At 41.2% G+C, this 21,483-nt stretch overlaps 1 protein-coding gene across 1 annotated transcript in view; it reads right to left on the bottom strand.

The window, feature by feature from the left end:
* Positions 1–21,117, bottom strand: part of RCL1 (RNA terminal phosphate cyclase-like 1) — a 24,681-nt gene extending 3,564 nt beyond the window's left edge. The window contains exons 1-8 of the mRNA XM_010586058.1: positions 21,096–21,117; positions 20,383–20,454; positions 19,386–19,561; positions 14,482–14,556; positions 13,244–13,368; positions 10,588–10,713; positions 3,727–3,784; positions 2,200–2,303 (exon numbers count right to left, since the gene is read on the bottom strand). Coding sequence (XP_010584360.1) covers positions 2,200–2,303; positions 3,727–3,784; positions 10,588–10,713; positions 13,244–13,368; positions 14,482–14,556; positions 19,386–19,561; positions 20,383–20,454; positions 21,096–21,117 — 758 coding nt within the window. The remainder of the gene's footprint in view (positions 1–2,199; positions 2,304–3,726; positions 3,785–10,587; positions 10,714–13,243; positions 13,369–14,481; positions 14,557–19,385; positions 19,562–20,382; positions 20,455–21,095) is intronic.
* Between the last annotated feature and the right edge of the window lie 366 nt (positions 21,118–21,483).

Genomic DNA, 21,483 nt, shown 5'->3' with positions numbered 1-21,483 from the left:
TGCGGGCCCCGGCCCGGTCGCCGGCCCCGGCGGCAGCGGACGGGGAGGAAGGAGACGACCGGTCGAGGGTCTGGGTGCGGGCGGGGACGGTCACCCCCGACCCCGGGCAGGGCTCGGGCAACAATCGAAAGCGGCAGCCCGGCCGGGCAGAGCGCCCTGCCCGAGGCAGGCCCGCCTCGGGCGCTGCACCTGGCCTTGTCCCCTCCCCTTGAAGCCCCTAAACCTCTGCGCAACCAAGCAAGGGCCGGGGCACTCAAGCTTTCCCTTTGCTCTCCTTCACGTACCCCGGGCTCACAGCAGTTCACCTGCACAAACCTGTCCTGCAAGACCAACCTCTGCCAGGTGGCAACACAGCCAGCACCCAATTTGATTTTAAGCTCAGCTTGACAGAGAGGCACTTAACTTCCATGAGATCTGGAGCACCAGATGAGAGGAAGTAATCCAGATGGCCGCAGGCCAAGTGGTGTTTTTGGGACTGGTGTCCCCAGTGCCTCCCAGGACAGCCACGCTCATGGTGTTGCCTGCCTGCCCACCCCTCACCCCCCTGCCCCGTGCCATTCGTGGGGGCAAAGGATGCCTCCTGTGGAAATACTTGGGAGACGGTTCCTCCTCCTGATGGATGTATTCCAAAGCACCATGTCCCCCACACAGTGCTCTCATCCACCAACTGAACTGTCACATTCATGCTACATTGTGCTAGACAGGGAAGCCACTCTAGCATAACACGGCTTATAAATAGCTTCGGCTTCTGCAGGGTGAAAATGTTAAATGCAGAGATGTCAGAGCCCCAAGAGAGAAAAGAAGGGACAATGAAGTGGAACATGACAGTACTGCAATTTACTTCCAAAGCCTGGGCATCTAATGAGTTGCTCAGGAGCCAAATTTCCCAGTCCTTTATGAGCTGCCTTAGTGAGGCCATGGGGGTGCTGCAGACAGAGCTGCGTGATCTCTGAATAGATCCTCACAGGACTGATGAGTCACAGAATCACAAATTTTAGGATCTCACATGACACACGCTGCTTCAGGATGTCTGCTCCTGACCTTCATTCTTGCCGCACACTCCTAGCTTGGAAGAAGGGACAACCCACCCATTTGAAATCAGCCTGCTTACAAAATAAAAGCGCGCTTGTGTGATTTTCATAACATAACCTTAAAAAAAAAGACAAAAAAAAAGACTGCACAATGACAAGTGATTGGTTGTTTCACATGCTTGAACTGTGCACTTCAAACACCAGTATCTACTCTCTGTAAGCCTTTCACGTGGATACTTACCTTAACCCTGTGCAATGGGAGGCTTCCCTGTCTTCCCCTCAAAATCTTATGAATGTTGTTTCCAAGATAACAGGGGTTGAGAATAGCAGTTAAGCAATTTCTAGCTCTCAATGTGATGGCACCACCATTCTTCAGTTATCACAGTACTGTACCTTTCATGTATACAGCACCGGTACCATGATAACTGAAAAAGGACAGTTCATAGTCTTATTATCTGATGCCTTTATCAGATAAACAACCCTCCCTCCATTTGATTAAAGGAAAACTGCTCAGTCTCTAGGTATAACTGTGATCTAGTCAATCACCTGCCAGTCTGATAGAGTAAATGAAATTTTTGATACTCGATGCCCTCTCCCTAACCTGTCTGTTGCAACTGCCAATGTAAGAAACTTAGTTTCTTCCTATCCTCTGAACAACTGCCAGCCGCAAAGCTTTAATAAAAATTGAGACTGAAGGATTAGATAGAAATCCGCTGCCCAACAGGGCTAAAGGTGTGGGGCTGCACATAGCTCCATGAATTGAACTCTTAAGCTGCTTCCTATGGACAATCACAGCTTTAGCATTTGGCTAGCCATTTGAAACATGCCATTTAATGCCACAGCTAGAGAGAGATCACTAGGAAAACACAGTAGTGTATGCTAGGCAACAAAAAGCAAACTGATGTACGCATACAATCCAAGACCAAGAACGAATAATAAACCCCATCTCTGCAATTCTCAGAATCAGGAATAATATAGAACAGTAAGGGAATCATCTTCTAACATGTAGAAATAAACACCAGGTAACTTACACCACCTGTCTCATTTGAGGATGGGTACAAGTTGTTCTATAGCCACAAGCAAAGTCTTCCATATACATAAAATAGCTGTGCAATAAAACTAGTGAATTAAACAAGACTGGGTAATTGAACTGAACAAAACAACTTACGTGTATGGAGACAGAGGTCCTAACAGGACTTTGGAAACATCCCGTTGTCCAAGGGTCATGAGGAGCAGAGCAAGGCTCTGATTTGTTGAATCTACACAGCCTCCCTGCAAACCAAAATGTTTTAATAATTAATCTCTGTACAAACCAGAAATTGGGATGGGAGGAGAGTAATGAGGGAGAAAGATACACTTAAAAGGCTGAATTACTGCTCCCAATTTTCAAAAGCCAAAAAGATAAAAATCTAGATTTTGCAACAATGACATTATTTTCACATGTCAGGTGGGAAAGGAACAAAACTAAAACAAACCCCAGTAACAAGGTCACATTAAAGATCCCTCCCATCTCTCCCAACCTATTCTCTTCTAACATCACAGAATGTAAGCACTGCAGAATTTCTTTGCAGTAAATTGAAAACAGGCATGAATTATAGTTCATGTGCATTTGAAGATGCAGCACTTTATGGTAACTATAAAGTTATATTTGGACAAATAGTTCAGTGTTAGCAGACACAAAACAGCAAGTTAAAAGTTGTTTCACACGAACCCACCTAAGACCTTCTGCTAACTTTTGTGGTTTAACATTTTTTCCCCCATATTTAAAATGGGAAGATTTTTTTTTTTTTGCTATGTGAAAAAGCCATGCATAAAGTTACATAGAACTACACATACTCTTGTACATATTTGACTGTAGTAAGTCATACATGCATGGTAAACTGTTTTATATGCAGAAGGTGTTAACTATGATGCATATGTAAATTAGAATTGGAAGGCTTGCTTTGTTTACCAAGCTTGAACATAAATTAAAAGGGATACTTCCAGTCAAGACTGCTGTAGAGAGAATTTACCAAAACTATTACTATGCAAACACATTGAAAACAGAAAAATTACCTGTCATAACATTATTTCGGACTGTCCTCATATCAACCCTGATCCACAGCCACATGAAACCTCTGAACAGTTTCCTGCTGGATCAGGCCTAATGCTATGCCCTCTGAATATGTTCTCTGGAGAGACCAAAACTAAAAATTCATCCTTTTAAAACCAATTTCTCTAATGAGGTAAACTGACAGTTTTGTGGGCAAGGAGTAATCTGTCATCATTTTAAGAGATAACACCATCCAAAAGGCAAGAAGGTGCTAAATAAATTTTGGACTACATAGATTAAGAAAACACAACGACGTGATAACCTCAGCACGTTTACTAAGTGAGAGGCCAGAAAGGAGGACCTTTCCAAGGAGAGTTACTGAAGGTTTAATTTTCAAGATAGCCTAGCTTCAGTGTGACAAGTCTCAGCTCTGTTCTTCTGAAAAAGCCTCTGCACTTCATGAAACAAATGATACACCACAACAAAGGAAACAACTTCATTACGTTCACTACCATGACTTAACTCCTAGCAACATGCTCTTACAGCAGCCCTCACCCTTTTAACTGCGTGAACCTGCCATACCAAAGTGAAATTCATGCACTCAACCTAATGCTCTCTGTGGGACTAATAAAAATTGTGCTGTATCTTGAGTGAACATGGTACCTGCAGAATTTGCTGGTGCGATCTAGGGCCACAGCTCTCACCAGCTATATTTGCCAATCTGAAACATGTACAAGAATCAGATGAGAGTTTGGTAAGGAGTATTCCTGACACAGAACTTATGTATTTGTAGTTCGGTTAATAATTCAAAATGCTCTTTATCACTTGGATGAAAACTTCACCTTTTCTGAGCTTGTTTTTGTTTTTTCTAAAGCTGAAAACATTATAAAAAAATGTATTTTTATGACCAAATTTATACAAAAGCTTCAATCAGCACAGAGACAACCACATCCTAAACAACATAGAAAAACATGATGCATCTATCACATCCTAGCTGCTTACATAAGCTCTCTTGCTGCAGTAAGTCAGTTATCCCTACTATTGTTGTGCACTAGCAATGCGCCGTTATGCCCATTCCCACGTAGTCAGTTGCCAGACAGGGAAATTAAATGATCTGCTTGTAATCTAATGATGACAGAACAGTAACTTGTGTCAAGTGAGGGACATGCCACTCCGAAGGAGGCCAACTTTTTTCTCTCAATCCACCTGCCACTTACTCAAGAATTCAAAATCAAAAACAACCCTCCCAAGAGAAATGGGATGGTTGAAGTCAGAGCCAAAATACTGAGATGTGTTCCAAAATAGCTGGCGCTTGTTACCAACCTAGGATGCAGCTTCTAGTTCATATTAACTCAGTTTATGGCAGTTTCTCCATTATTGTTTCCATTGAAAACAGAGCCAGATCCAGCTGGATGTGACAATTAGAGACACATACCACTTAAAATCCTGTCCATTTTGAAATACTGTTATACAAATAGAGGGTAGATTTAGAGTAGATGTGTAAGGAAGAAATCCTTCACTGTGAAGGTGGTGGGGCACTGGAACAGGTTGGCCAGAGAAGCTGTGGATGCCCCATCCCTGGAAGTGTTCCAGGCCAGGCTGGATGGGGCTTTGAGCAACCCTGTCTAGTGGAGAGTGTCCCTGCCCATGGCAGGGGGGGTGGAACTAAATGATCTTTAAGGTCCCTTCAAACCCAAACCATTCTGTGATTCTAAGATGAAATACCGCAGTTGGCATGCACATACTAATATCACAACTCTGGGTACTGGACAACAGTGTTTCAAAGAGGATTATTCTCTGAGCTTGACTGCAGCTTTGATTTAGTCTTGGTTATATTTTGGCATACACACAATTTCCTCCCTTACCTGTGTACACACTTGCATGCCTCAATAATGTGTTATGTGAAGTGCAGACATTGGTTCATTTCCCCCTGTTCCCCCCAGAAGAATAGAGCACAGCCTTGTCATACTGATGTAAGGCCATCTTGGAAATTAAGCTTTCAGTGAAATGCCTCACGCATTTTAGCTCTAGCTAAATAAAACAGCCTTACTCCGCCTGACCCCCCAAGCCCCCCTAACAACTCAATCCTTCTTCATTAAAGAACTCAGCCTTAAATAACTATTGCATCCTCGCCTATTTTTCATGATCACAAGGAATATAAACATTCAATCCTTTTCCAGTTCTTCAGGCCTTTCCATTCTGCCAATCACCTGCTATATAAAGCTCCCATAACCAATGCCTTTCAAAGACGAGAGGAAAATCCTTATTGGCCTTCTACAATTAAGCTTAGGTAAGAACTGTGTGAGGATTTGTAAAGACAATGCTAGCCAGTCACTCCACACCTTCTCTTTCAGTGCCACTGCCATTAGCACTGTGCCACTTATTATTAGTCAATTAGCTCCGACATCTTTCCATCAACAAATATACATAAAAAAAGCTTCACTGATTCCAAGAATTGTACAGCCTCTTTCACTTCTTTTTGAAGGCTGAGGAAAAGGGACCATTTAGCACTTAGCAAGACTCAAATCCTTAGATTTCCTAGGTGGTAAAGTTCACATAATAGCAAGGATTAAGCAAGCACTTTAAGAGATGCCCCTGGGGCCCTTTAAACAGTAATGAACTCCAGCAGATTTGTGGGTGACCCCGACAGCTAAAACCCTTCTACAGAGAATTATGTCCAATGCTCCCAGGATGCCTTTTGTGGTCAACTCTCCCTGGCGCCTGCAGCACAGTACCTACAGGCAAGGACACAGATGGAGAAACAAATCTCATCAAGAGAGGATCTAAACACAGGGAGAGAAATTCTCCTTTGAGCCCTGTAAAGAGAGTGGGACTTAAAGAGTGCCTGTTCAGAGCAACCTATTCTTGCTCAATGCACAGCTTTCCCAAATTTTCACTGTTTCACTAGTCATCTTATCTAGACAAAGAAACTTAAAAAAAAAAAGTATCTTCAAACTAAACAAACACTGCATGCTTTACAACATATTTTTATATCCTCTCTGGGGTCAATGCAAGATCAAACTGACCTAAGCTAAAAAAAAAAAAAAAATCAAAATCAAAATCAATCAGTCAGGACCCAATTCCTGGCTAGAGCTGTGCGAGCATGTGTGTCATACATAAATTCAAGTGTGCACTCTGAAAACTACAGAACAAACCCCATCATATTGCCTATGACAGAGGGAGTGAGGAATTAATGCACAGTGAATAAGGACTGAGCACTCCAGTGGATAAGCAGCACAATAGCCAAAAATGCTAACAAACAAGAACTTTTCCACCGTGAGCTGCTGCAGCAGAGGACTGCAAGCAGTCCGTACTCTGCTCAGCAATTGTCAGTCACTCTTGCACTGAAATGGCCCACACATAAAATAGCCTTCCAGGAGTGCCACCGGTACCACAGCAGACCACAGCTAATAACCTCACTCAGAATCTGGTCTTCAAAGACACCGAAACCTCATGGCCTATCACTTTATCATTCAAAGACTTGCCTGACCCTGCTTCCTCCTCAAAATGTTGGGTTTTTTTTTCTGTTGTCCCGAGATCCTCACTATCTGGTGCTTTGCAGAATTTGACTCATCACATTCAAATGGCTGCAGTACACTAAAGCAGAAAATTACCTGGTTCAGACCTCTCCAGCCCTCTTCATTTCAGAAGTTCTCTGACACCTGACTCTGAAGAAAGTATAATTTCTGGACAAATTCCCTCACTAGTTTCAATCTGTCAAGTGCTGGATGGTTTTCAAAGGAAAAAAAATATCTATTGCTGCTGATAAAAGTATGTGGAAATTGGATTTTTCATGCCTCCAATCATCTGACTGCCTGAAGACGTTTTGCAAGAGGTTTACACAAAGCAACAAATGTACCAATTTTTTTTTTTTTTTTTTTTTTTTTTGGAGGGTTGGGGGGAGGAAGCTGAAAGATTTTACAATTCACCTTTCAAATAAAAATAGCTGCTTGTCACTACATAACTGTAGAAACAGACACATGTTTCAGTCACTGGTTGTGACTGCATATTCCACGCATGCTGACTTTTCAAATGCAAGGGGTCTGGACTGTACCCAGGAAGAATATTTGTTTGTGGCATTTCTATGAGATAAGAACCCTGAGCTAGAATGGGAAAGTCCTCTAGCAACATGGTGCATATACTGAATAAACAAAGACAAAATATTAATGGAAGACTGGAACAAGTGAGCAAGTTGGTAATTCAGACAGATGAAGGGTTTTTGCAGCAGGGAAAGGAAAATGAGCACAGATGAACAATCTATTACAGGCATGGATGTGATTTATGAGGTTAAGGGGTATTTTTATAATTGACTACATCACCTAACACAGAATCTCATTAATGCCATTTTTAATACTTTGCAAAGTCCTATCAGGTTATTCCAGTTCAGAGCAATTCTCTTAAAACATCAAGTACGATTTGTAGATGACTGCCTCCTAAAGGCCAAATGTGTTTTGACAACACTAACAGCTACTTAGTCTAATGTTTGTGCAGCAGGTATTAAATCAGAAACCACTCTGATGTTAATTGCCTTCCCTGGTTTCAGCTGGGATAGAGTTGTCTTCCTAGTAGCTGGTATAGTGCTATGTTTTGGGTTCAGTATGAGAATGATGTTGATAACACACTGATGTTTTCAGTTGTTGCCAAATAGTCCTTAACCAAATTCAAGGATTTTTCAGCTTCTCATACCCAGCCAGCAAGAAGACTGAAGGGGCATAAGAAGTTGGGAGGGGACACAGCCAGGGCACCTGACCCAAACTGGCCAAAGGGGTATTCCATACCATGTGACATCATGCCTAGTATATAAACTGGGGGGAGTGGGGGAATTGCTGCTCGGGAACTAACTAGGCATTGCTTGGTGGGTGGTGAGCAATTGCATTGTGCATCACTTGCTCTGTATATTCCAATTCTATTATTATTATTATTATTGTCATTTTATTATTGTTATTATTATCATTATCAGTTTCCTCCTTTCCGTCCTATAAACTGTTCTTATTTCAACCAACAAGTTTTACTTGTTTTTCCCTGATTCTGTCCCCCATCCCACTCAGTGGGGAGAAGTGAGTGAGCAGCTGCATGGTGCTTCGTTGCTGGCTGGGCTTAAACCATGACACTTGTATTTCCAATTGCTTCTTTTCACTTTGAGTTCAATACCATCTAAATCATTACAACTGTGTAAGAATTCTGAACATATGATTTGAAGAAAGAAACCAAAACGCCCTGTTTTCCTTTGAGTTTAGGATCCTACAAAATGGTATTGTGAGAGTTAAGAAACACTTTTGCTACAACAAAGTCACCGATGGCTGAGTACAGCTTGCTGAGAAATCAGAAAGTTGTAAGTAAAGAAAAAAAATAGTCATAAGATCCTCTTATTTATAGGCTCTGGAAAAGCACCAATAACTAGCCATTCAAATAAGGTTAACTTAACTTTACTCCACATAGAGGGTTTCCCATAGTTCTGGGCTCCTGCTGCCTCCACCACCCAGCTTCTTAATTAGAATAGTCCCACTGACTCAAAACTGTAAGGAATGTCACCAACATCAACAACCCACAGAAACAAACCCCAAACATCATACACAGAAACTCTCCCAGTGCCAGAAAAACAACAGTTCCTCCAGAGGCTTTTCAGTTGGGCAGGAACAAAAAGATATCGGTGGTTCCCTCTCACATTTAACTGCCTGCACTTGCTGAACAACACAGAAGGTATGTTAAAGACGCTTCTCTTCTCCTCTCCTTCCTCTGAAAGAGAGGGATCTACACAGCATGAAAAGAACAGTGTCAAAGATGTTATTTTTTGGACAAGTATCCTTTAATAAATATACCCCCTGGCAGATTTTGTTAGTGTTCAGTAGCATGTGTCAATCTGCCTAAATAAAAATTAAAATCATCCACTGCCTCATGTATGTGCAGACAGTATTAGGAAGCATCTGCACAGGCAAACTCTTTTGCTGCAAATGCTCAAAACAGAACTGGGAAGTTTTTGTTTAGAGACACATTATGGGTGGCAGAAGATATAATGTATTTCCTGAAGGTTTTGGCACTGTGGAAGGGATACGGTCTGCAGTCCAACGCCTTATATTCTGAAATCAGGGCTTGGTTTGGGCTGGGCACAGATGGGCTGAACTAGTCCTCACTGGTCCTACTCATCACCAGAGGCATCACTGCCAACAACGAGGCATACTGCTTTCCTTCCCCGTCCTGCTAAGACACACACACACAAGCACTGGGAACCAAGTAATAAAAAAAGCTTTGCCAAAGTGGCACAATGTTAGTATCAGGTATACTGCAATTGTATTGGCACCATACTTACGCTGAATGTGACAGCACAGCAGCATCAGAAAGCCACATCCACCAGCAAGGTGGAGGGGGATTCAGTTCCTCTTCCCATGCTATTATTTATCCCTCTGCACAGGCTAGCCAAGCAAGTAGTAAATGTAATGCTGCTGCCCCAATTAATTTGACTTTTTATAGACAGATAAATTAAAAAAAAAAAAAAAAAAAAACTGCAAAACCACACAGCTCCCAAAAAAGTTTTTGCAATTTTGATCACTGTTAACAGTCTGGAGCCACAAGACTGACTTACCTGGGATATTAAATATGATGAAGGATTGGAAAAGAGGAAAAATACTTAAAAGTAAGTCAACAATTTTTAGATTTGTAAACGTAACAAATTTTCTTTAAGGTAGTATTTCAAAAAGCAGAAACAGTGAAAAAAAATGTGCATGCTTGGATTGAGCATTGTCATGGTTTAACCCCAGCCAGCAACTAAGTACCACGCAGCCACTCACTCACTTCCCGCACAGTGGGATGGGGAGACAGAATCAAAAGGGTAAAAGTGAGAAAATTCCTGGGCTGAGATAAAGGCATTTTAATAGGTAAAGCAAAAGCCACTCATGCAAGTAAAGCAAACCAAGGAATTCACTCAGCCCTTCACATTCGCAGGCAAGTGTTCAGCTATCTCCAGGAAAGCAGGGTTCTATCACACATAACGGTTACTTGGGAAGACAAATGCCATCACTCCTGAATGTCCCCTACTTCCTTCTTCTTCCCCTAGCTGTATATGCTATGTGAAAGGACATTCCTTCAGCTGTTTATGTAACGGTAAAGCAGAAGACAACCCATACAGCTCAAACACTTCCTAAAACAGTTTGGTCCCATCCTTAATACTACCATTTCCATCAGAAGGTGTACAGTCAAGTTTGAATGTTGGTTTTCACACTACAGCATGGCACCTCTGATCTTAGTCTCACTTCAAAGCAACAGGTTTAAAACTGTTCCTGTTAGTGGCAGTAACGATGTATTACATTCCTTGTTTAAGAAAACACACAACTTATATGCCTGTACCACTAGTAACACAAGTGTTTCTAATTGAATCATTCAATTTTTTCCCCAGGAGGAATATTTATTTCAAGTCAGCAAAATAGAAGATCACTGTCTAAAACTCAATAAAATTACAAATCAGAACACCCTAACAGATGAACAAATGCAGAATTACATTTCTGTTCCCTGTGAATACTGGATACTCACTTTCCAGAGCTGACCCCCTTCATATGATCCGTGTAGATATAAATGTCTGGGAGGAATTTATTCAGGATGCTCCTTGCAGATTCCACCATTCTGTTTGCCATCTGTGGTGACACTCTGACAGAGTATCTACATTTCCAAGCTAAGAAATTAATTGTGGTCACAAAAGAAAATTAAACCAGAGACTGACAAAAGTGGCCAAGAGGTCCTAATGCATTATTTCAGCAATGTGGTTTTGTCCTATACATCCATTCATGAGCACTGGTCCATTTTTCTGAGTGCTTCCTACAGTCTTTTCACTGATACATGTTGAAGTGAAGTACACAGAACATGTGCAGAACAGCTTATTGTGACTAGGCAAACATCTATCTTAAAAATGCCATTCAGTAATTTTAAACTGCTTTTCTGTCAACCTGTGCTTTCTTATAAGGGAGGAAGTTCTGCATGCTCTGCTCTTCATATACTACTAAAAGATGGTGATGAGTGAAGTTTCTCTAAATTAGCAGCAAGAAATCCTGTTTTTGTATTTCTATCAGGGAGAAATTGGGTAGATGAAATTAAAGACGAATGTTTTAACAAAAGAAAAAATTAGTTTCAAAAGGCTAAAAAAAAAAAAAAGAAAATCTTTGCTCTCTCCAACTATTTTGCAGTGCTGTGAGGCTATCATGTTCACTGGTTCTCTAGTCACTCAGCATGTGTGGGTAACAGTTCCAGGGAAGAAGAAATTACCACCATGCTGCTCACCCCACCCACCTCCTCACAGTACACAAGAGATGAACTGCCTTTATGCCCTTTTACTCAGGTGCTGCTTCAGTGATATTCCCAACAGATCTTCAAATGTACAAAGCACATAGTGCTCCAAATTCCATCCCAACTATAATGCAGACTCATGCTCTGCACGTTTAACCACCCATCTGCGCCCACATGCACACAGCAATGCAGGGAAACAGAGTCTCAAACCTCCCAGCTGGCAGAAGGGAATTTCCTTTTCTACAAATTCCTCTTGCATTTTCTTGTGGAATAGGTAAACCAAAAGCTTTAATATCTTAATGGCAAAACCAGTCAATAATAATCAAAAAACTGATCGTTCTGCACAGCTGGCGTACTCAGTATTTTGGATGACTACAAAAGGTTGCTGCAACACAAGCTCCCCAGCTGTGAGGAAGATTTGCTCAGTTGAACCTTGAAGGGACGAAAATGCACATACAAAAGATCTAAGCACTTATCCTTCCAGATGTTTTGTTTTCTATTGGTTTTAAGGGCCACTTAAAGGCTAAACTAAAATTACACTGCCTCTCACTGGGCTTACTAAAGGCAAACCTTCATCCCTGAGAAAAAGCCCAGGAAAACCTAAAGGAAAGTGGAAGTTCAAAAACCTGTAGCTCACATACGTCGACCAAATCCAGTCAAAGTGGCCCAGAATGGTGCTGTGTATTAACATCAATTTAGAAAGATGGCACTAAAGCCATGATCATTGCTTCCTCCTTCACACAGAAACAGAGAATAGAACTACTTGCTACAGAGGTGGATGGGGGCACAAGGGAATTACTTTCTTCATGGAAAGACGATGACAAACTCCACTAAAAGTACAATGACCTGCCTCCTTTTTATTCAACAGCATATGCACCCAGTAAAATTGCTCTCACTTGGCAAAGCTGCACTCATCCAAATGCTGCAGTTTGGGAACAGAGGTCACAGTGTCCTGTTCTCACACACAATTATGTTGGTATGCCACCAAGTAAAAGGAGGAACAGGCTGCAAGTCTGCCCCTGTGGCAGGAAACCTGCCCGCATTCCTGCATTCCTTTTGAGTAATCAAAGCCAGATCATTTTTGGGGCTCTTATAATCACAAATTAAACTACAAGTTGACCAATGCTCAATAGAGAGCAGGACCTCATGAAATACAACCTCTAGTATACCTTACCTGCAAGGTATTTCTGCCTGCTTCCTACAGTGACAGCAGATTCATGACAGTTACCATATAAGAACCAGAAGAGAAAAATAAAGAAAAAAAAACCCAAACCCAAAACATTAACTAGATGTGCAGTTCTGTTTGCAAAAGCGAGTACTCCACAACATTTTGTGCCCTTTATCTTTATGCAGAAGTAATACCTCCTCCAGTTCCATCTCCAATGGTACTACTGACAGTGAAGAGCTAACAAACTGCTTTTCATAACACAACAAAAAGCTCAGTTCACACGTGTGCTATGAGGTGTAAACTGAACTAAGACTTAAGCTCCCATCTAACATTCTGCTAGACTCATTAACAGCCAAGATGCCACCTATTCAATACTTAACAAAACTACATTTGTTACTACTGGTTTTACACACAAGGCAAGATTCCTTTTAGTGCTGCTACATTATGTGATGGAAGGTATTTTAACTTTTTCTTGCTATTGAAAAGATTTTAAATGGTGCTGTTCAGTTTTAAATTCATTTAGTTGTCTACTAACACTTTTTGAACAGGAGTGTTCTGAACACAGCATTTTTGAGACATGGTCTTGAAATCTATTTGCGTGATGCCTCTGTGTAATGTCACTCTGTGTTATCTGGACACTTGCTCAGCCACATGGGTGCACTTCCACAACTTCAAGTTCGGAGACTTAATTTTTTTAAGGCAAACTCGTTTAAAAGAAGAAAAACAAACAAACAAGGATACGCAGTTCCTCTGATGCGCTTGATTTTGCCAGGGTCTGTGAACTGAATAGGCTGCAAGACCTTTCTCACTGGGCAAGCAAACAGTATCTCTCCACCCCCTTTGGGAGGCATTCCTCTACGGTTGATCTAGAAACAGTAATGGAGGAAAAAAGCAAGTTAGTAAAGAGCATGAGGAATGTACTTACGCACTCAAAAATGATAGCTTTTATTTCACATATAATAAAATGTTCTCAGTAGGGTTATTATGTGAACATAGGTGAGAAAAAGACATCCTAAAGGCAGAACTGGATTTTGCACTGAACCTATATGCAAAAATTCATTTCTTTTTTCCTCCTCTCTCTAAAATACAGTAGTGCATGGCTTCTCAATGGAAAACAAAACCAAACCAACCAACCAAAAACCCAACAACTTTACCAGGAAGGCAACCTTAGCTTAAGATTGGTCTCTTAACACCAAATCTGTATCTCACTGCTGAAGAAAGTCTAGAAGTGTTCTACGCTTAGTATGTATATGGGGGACCAGAATGAACACATTCCCACAAACAGGCCCGCCCGGCCCGAACCTGTCCCACCACTCCACCCAACAACCATAAGGATGGGGATGGAACACGGGCTCATGGGTGGGTCTGGCTCAGGGGGCCCATGGCCAGGCAGGGCCTTCACACATTTTAAATGAGCATTGAAAGGCTACAGTTTCTTTCTCCAGCCTAAAAAAATCTATTCTACATCCAGATCTATTGGGCCTGTGAAGAGTGTAGTCTTTAAAGAAAAGTTTCCTTCCTGTATTTTCCAAACTGGAAGCAAACCCCAATCACCCAAACACAGATCCAGCTCCTCTACTGGTGAAGGAGGCAAAAGATTCTACTATTATTCCCTAGCCCTAAGCACAGGGCAGGAAGAGCAAGTGGAAGGAAAAAGAAATTAAATGAACTGAAGAGGAACAATAAAGCAAAAAAGTTTCTTAACTTGCATAGATCTTGCAGACTAAGAAAAGTCACTACTTTCTCCCTACCCTCCCTACCTATAGCCTTTGCATCTCTCTTCCACCACATATTCAATCACTGTGTGGCTGGTATGCCATTTAAAACATGCCAAGAACAAGAGGCAATTTTAGAAGTTGTGTGCAGCTACAACTAGAAATCTGCTAGATACAGATACTGGCAGCAAGCACATGGCCCTGTGAAGCAGTGCAAAAGTACCATTTCAACATGTGCTAGGAAAGAGGAACAAATTGTCTCACCTTGATTTCCAGACTTTCACCATCAATTCCAAACTTCTTCAGTAGGGGTAGAGCTGTTGCCTTAAGAACATCAACCTATAGAACACAGAATTAAAAAAGCAGACTCTTTATTGGAAGTTACATAAGTCAGTAATTTAAAAATCATTGCATTATGAGGTGCCTAAAAAAGGCAAGGCTTCCCCATACTATGTATTCTATGGAAAGACATGCGAATGCAGCACAGAGAGCTTTGGCTACTCTTAGACTACCACAGTATCTCATTACTCAAAAAATTTGCTAGAACATATTCCTGGGAGGTGCAATTTCCCACTCTGGATTTCTTCCTCAGCCTGATTTTTATTTCTATTATCGTTCAGCTAAACTAGCTCATTTGTTTCTCTGAACACAGCTATTGAAAAAATTATATTCTTCTGTCATTGCTAAAAAATTCCTACAGCTCAATAAATTATGTTTGCAAGAACCTCTGCATTTTGGAGCAGGCCCTTCATTTGGCAGGAAGAACCTCATCCTTCTGTGAAGAACTTCTTCTCATCTGTTTCTGAGAAACAGAAGCTTCTAGGTAACTTCTGTTGAAATACTCAGAAGAATCTGAAGTGGGTGACACATCATCCACGCACTCCCTTTGAGCCAGATGCTCACCAGATCCAGGTCTGAGCAGTATTTTACTTGCCATTGCTCCTCCTAATTGCTGACATAAGACAACAGTGACTGCCATCTTCTTCCCTCTGCAGAAACTTCAGTAGCATTGCTGAAGGTGACAAAAATGATTTAGCAGTGCAACAGCACAGGTAGTTACCCAAGACAAGCAGCTTGGGACAGACAGGACCAGGACAGCATGACCAAAGAGGAACTAAACTCAGATGAAGGAAATGAGTATGCGGTAGACACCAGTTGAAGAGGCAGGAAAAAAGCACCCTCCTTGCCACACCTTCAGCCAGAATCCACAATTAAGTTTCTCTCTGTTTTGCAGAGAGTGCAAGCCACTGACGAAGTAGTAGCACGTACCTCACCTACAAAGCTGTAAATAACCTGTTAGAGCTACCTGAGTAGCTACAGTTCTCATTCTTCAAACTCTGCTGGCCAACATACTTCCTTTCTTACAGAGAGGCATTTGGTAATGGTAATATCAATAATTGAATGTCTTCATTAAAAAACCCTCTAAGTCAATGATTATTTTTTATATTTATATATTTTATATTTTTTACAGCCAGGCTACCTTAATTCAGCCCCTCAGTAGTATTCATTAATCTCACAAATTTGACTTTTAGAGCAAAAACCTTTACTAACACGCATGTGCATACACATAAGATACACGTGAATACCACTGGCAGAAGTTCGAACAAGCTGATCTGGTTCACATTAAAGTTACACAATATTTCTCCCTCTTTCTTATGAAACAAAATACACCAGTAAAAAAAGTAAAGCTTCACTGTGTAGGTTAGGAACTCCCTTTCCCTCCTCCATTTCCACTTTTGCAATTCTTTGGACTGAAGTCTGTATCTCTGGAGAAAGCATGTTATGCCAGCATTGAGAAGCTGGATCAATTCTGAGTCTGGTTTGTCTGTTTCCAAATATGTCAAGACTTGTCACAGTTTTTAGTCCTCAGACAAATTCCAGGCATTATACTTATCAGGTACCAGACAGACACATAATAAGAGACTGTCTCTGTTCCAATTTGCAGACTAAATAAAGAAGGTAATCAGCAGTATCTGAAGAAGCGGAAAAGGCTGTTCTGCTTAGCAGACGAGTGGGAGTTCAGGCAGGAGAGGTTAAGTACGTCACTGGAAATCACAAGACGGTAGCAGAACTGAGACCTAAAACTGTATTGTCTAGTCTCTGGTGTATACTCAGCCATAAAACCATCCTTCAGCTTCATCACACAACCAAGGGCATACCTCACCACATATGCCAACAACTTGCTAAGTCCCATAAACATTGCTTGTTCACAAACCAGCGTGAATACAAACCTTTTGCCTTTAAAGAAATCTACAATGATTAAAAAAAAAAAAAAAAGAAAAGTAACTTTACTAACTTTTAGTGGTTTGCAGAATCCCTTAGTGCAAAGCTGCAAAACAACCAGACACAGACCCTACAGCACACGGCTACCTAGGAAAGGGGCAAGCCTTCGCACTGCACAGAAGAGCATTTATCCCTGCCATACATACAGCATTATGTTTTGGGGACAAGGACCTAGACTTGGGGGAGGGGTGGGGAAGAGTGAAACCAGAGTTAAGGAGGAAAAAATAAAGACAGAAAAGTCAGTAGGAAAAACTTGTTTTCCTGGGATTACAGACAACTGCTGAATTTTGATTAACATTGAAGATTATTGCTCCCAAGCCAAAACTTCATATGCTAATCTCCTGCCAGCATGAAAGTCATTTCAGTTGAAAGTCCCACTGCATAGCTGTAAAAAAACTTAAACACTTGCAAACCTAAACATTAAGAATGATTATTCTAAAACCAGGTTATTGCAGCACTACGTATCTGTCAGATAACAACAGGTAGAGAAGGAAAGGAAAATAAGAGCTACCATTTGTGTGCCACCTCCCTTCACTTCAAAAAGGCAGTTTACACCCCCCCCCCCATGCTCTCTATACAGAGAAACTTGAAACTACCTCAACTCTATACACCAGTCCCACATGGCTGGTCCCACAAGCTATCCCCAGTCATGTCTCATCAGTGGCCATGCAGAAAAACATAATGCAAATGTAGGCTGCCAGTGAACAGTTCAGGCTGGTATTCCAAAGTCACGCCTCTTCCCGACAAGTGTGAGCAAAGTAGTATCCCTCTCACTCATTTAGGATGTGTATCACTCACACACAATTGTCACCATGGTCCAACTTGAAACAAGTGCACATTACCCTGTATCTCAGTGGCCACAGTACTCTTTTGGAGATGGAGAGTTTCTTGGATGAAGAGCAGCAGGGAAAACTCCTTGCCCATTTTAAACTACCCACAATATATTTACATTGGTTTGCCTTTCCCCTTTCTCCTTGGAAAGCCAGAAAGCGTACAGACAGATAGACAAATTTAAGCATCCCTTTTTGGGCAAGCATAGCTAATAAATGTTCACCTAGTTTCTAAATACCTTCTGCCTACTGAAAAATAAAAGCCCAAATCAATTTAAAACCAAGTTTCCATTTACTTAAGCACATAAATCACTTAGGGTAGCACTTAAACTTGTGCTTTTAATCTCAGCAACCTGCAGAGCCATATGCTATACAAAACCGCTTGTAAAACTCCTTTAAGTAGTTTATTGGTGTGCACCAGGTTTAATGTTTACTCAGGCAAGTTAAATGGACATAAACCAGGTTTAAATCAGTTTTAGGAACTGATATTCAGTTATCTCCACTTAAAAAGTTACTACACATCAGCTGAGTCACAGTAACTACAGTTGTGCTTCTACAGCACAATGAACTTACAATATAACTCCTTAGCATGTACACCTGAATTTTATTTACACTTAGTGTCAGGTACTGTGATCCAGCTGATGTATGTCAACACCTGCCTGTGTCTGAGCTTTGGCCAGTCCAAGCCCCCTTCAAGCACAAACTAACTGGCTCAAATTCTCACACCCATTTCAACTAAAATTGTTTAATCTCTATTGGCCCATGTGACTGATGCCTGAAAAGGGATAATTTCCAGACTCAAGACTCAGTTGCTTAGGTGAGCGTCCAAACTTACTTGAAAGCAACATTAAGATTGGACAGCTCTTTGTCTCCAAATTCTTAAAAAATTTCTCCATTGTGATTAAAAAGACGCAGTCAACCAAAAGAGACTTCTTTGATTCCCACTACTTACCATTTCTATTAAGTACTTTTAATCACGGTGACTGAAAGGTTAGCAAAACATGCTTCCCATTTTACTTTTTTCTTTTTTTTGACAGTGCTGTGTATCACCCACTTCAATCATCCGACTCATATGGGTGTCTCCCAGAGCCACAGGCGAGAGAACACGTTTTTTAAATGACAAGAGAAGCACAATTGAAAAGCCATAAATACCAGCAGGACTCGGAGGCTCATCTAGTATCTGCAAATATACTTCATAGTATTTGTATTCATTGGAACTGGTTAAGTTTTCACATAACAATGTTTCCTTGATCTACTCAGAGGAAAACAGGCAGTCTCCAATCACCATTCAAAAGGTAAACACAGCAGTGCTGTCCTCCAAAAGCCATTATGTTTGGGTTTTCTTGGGGTGCGGGTGGGGTAGAAGGAACATTGCTTCACTGTTTTAATCCCACAATATCCATAGCTCTTTTTTGTAACAACATTGCTAAAACAAAGGACTGTAAATCAGCAGTAACAGAAATCAAGGCAAGCATTTCATAGTCATTTGATCTAATGCACCTTCTAGCACCTTTCTGAAGAATCAGAGTTATTACATATTTTTGCTACTGTAATTTCATAATTGTCACGACTTCTGTTTCTAATAGAAAGAAGGCTTCACGGCAGCATCGGTATAACTCTGCCCAGCATCCAAGAGAAGAGAAAGAGTCCTTCCTTGTCACACTCAAATTTTAAAGACAATTTCCTCTTTTTACAGTAAATACATGCATGGGGTAGGAGAAACAACCCATCTAATTTCTAAGAGAACAGTAGAAGCAAACCAGTGGCAGGGCCCCACATCACATTTAAAGGGAGTTTCCAGGAGAGAAGAGAGATGCAGTACAGAACTGAAAGTCAAAAGGTGGATTACAAACTGCAGTTTGGAGTGTGATGCAGAAAAGGAGCAACAGCATAGCAGATGCTTGTTTGATTCAGAGAGTTTGCTGGCAGATGCAGTAACACTGGATACTCCTGGATGTGAGGGATGATAAAAGTGCAACATGTTTTATACACTTCTTCCTAATATTTTGGGGGGGGGGAATAATCCTCCTCTGGTACTTAAATTTTATTACTTACTGAAGGATCTACTTGATCGTTTGTTACTCCCCTCAGGACAATCTTCAATGGATGTTTCATGAAAGGTGCCAAGCAGAGCAGACTTTCCAAATAGTAGCCAATACTACGACTGGGACTGCAGTCATGTTCCAATGAGCCTCCATGCAGAAGTCCAGGTTGATAATACAAGGTAGTACCTGGGGGAGATGCCAGGGGAGCAAACCAATGAGAGCGCTGTCAGCACACTGGCTGTTACTACAGCATAAAGACAGTTTGCAATGATGTATACAGGCAAATTGGAGACAAAAGAATTTATGAAAGATGGTAGCACTTCCAGCATGCTATTTCTATGTCTGCAGTTAATAAATGGACTAACACACGTGTCTGTCTTGCATACAATTTCTCCTCCTTTCCTCTTCTTCCCCAAAATAAAGGATCTCTTAGCAATTGCCAAAACGCTGATACAAGCAATTATTATCCCTCACAGCAACCAAATCTTCATCAGACCAACAGGTCATTGCTGTCTTGGCGTACCTGGTTGTAGTTCATCCGCTTTACTGACAAACCATAATCCTCAAAAAAACCAAGAAAAGAGGACAAGAACAAGATGAGATTTTTCTGTGAGATGCTTGTTGCTCAAACCAATCCCTTTTCTGAGCATGACTAGGCAAGCAGTCTTGCTCAGAAGTTTGCCTTTGTGGAAGGCAAACCGTCCCTCTACAAAAATCTGTTCTAGTTCAGAGGGACCTTCCCCCACTACGAAATCTTGAATACCAAACAAAATACTACTTTTAATTCTTGAGCAATACAGTTTCCTTAACTCTCTGCACTAGGGTGGAGAGCTGATCATCTTGCATGTGATCAATTACTACAACACTTCTCATCTTGCTTACTTCTGATCTTCTCAGTCAATGATACCTGAACACCTACCTCTGTCAAGACAAAACCTTGATTTCACTGCAGCAACTGGTAGGGCCCAGAAGACCAGAACAGAGGAAGAAGGGAAAACAGGTCTCACCTGTTTGGTTTATTTCAATCCGAGAGCCATTGGTCACTTTGTCAATCAGGCGAATAAAACTTGCTTCAAAATCTAAGGATTAGAACAAAGACAAAGTTTTAAAGTTCCTTAAGTTTATTCCTAGAAAAAATAAGAAACTTCAACACCACATTTGTACATTTTTCCCTTTCCTGCCTTTCATGATAGTAAGTCCACCCTCACTCTTCAACTTGTGGTATAATTCTACCACATGAGAAAAGGCAATTCACTGTAAAACCGAGAGATGTTAATTTGAGCCTCCATGCTTATAGGCATCTCAAATCAATTCAGATGCCCCCAGATGTGACAGCTGGACTAGCCACACTCCTCTCCCTGGCACACAGCGAGTGATACAAGTTGACACTTCTGACCACAGTAGCCTGAGAGATCACTCAAGCCCAGGATAAGACCTTTGACAGTTACAGTTTGCTCAGTACAAAGCAATACAAAGCCTAGCAAACAGGACCCTGTGTATTTAAGCACAACAAGCTCATAACAGCTTCCCATTATTCTCTGTAAAAGTCTTAGTTTAAAAGAAGGGGACATTCAGATGTGAGGTGCTGCTGCTGCATAGCTGTTCCACAAACACAATTAGCTATCTGCAGACTTTCAAATTTTCCATTTCCAAAACTGTCATTGACATAATAAAGGCTAGAGAAACCGCAAGTCTCCCCATCACCTCTCTCCTTGCTTACTGTGTACACTGTAACAGTTCATGTGGAACTAATTCCTCAGTTTCTCTGGTTTGTGTGGACTCCCACTCAGACATGGGAAAGGACAAGCATATTTAACGAAAAAAAAAAAAGAAGAAAAAAGAAGAGGAGCAATATCTAGTGTTCTAGTATTTAAGTATCACAAGCTGGTACAGACTCAGTATCAAGGAAAATATGTGAACATATGCATGCAGAGTTCAATACCCAGGTTAAGTTTTAAGGACCACCTGCATAACAGTTGGCAGGCTGCAGAACTTCCTCAGCAATAAGCCTGTGTTACGTCTTCAACAGTAATCAGATTTTTCTTTCTATATAAGTTTTTAGGATGCAATAAACATTTAAACAAAAGAGCTACCTGCAGAAATTACAG

This window comes from Haliaeetus leucocephalus, unplaced genomic scaffold (assembly GCF_000737465.1).
Source record: "Haliaeetus leucocephalus isolate CR32 unplaced genomic scaffold, Haliaeetus_leucocephalus-4.0 Scaffold139, whole genome shotgun sequence".
Lineage (NCBI taxonomy): Eukaryota > Metazoa > Chordata > Aves > Accipitriformes > Accipitridae > Haliaeetus > Haliaeetus leucocephalus.
Note: the sequence above shows the minus strand (reverse complement) of the source record. Positions and strands in the feature narration are given on the sequence as shown.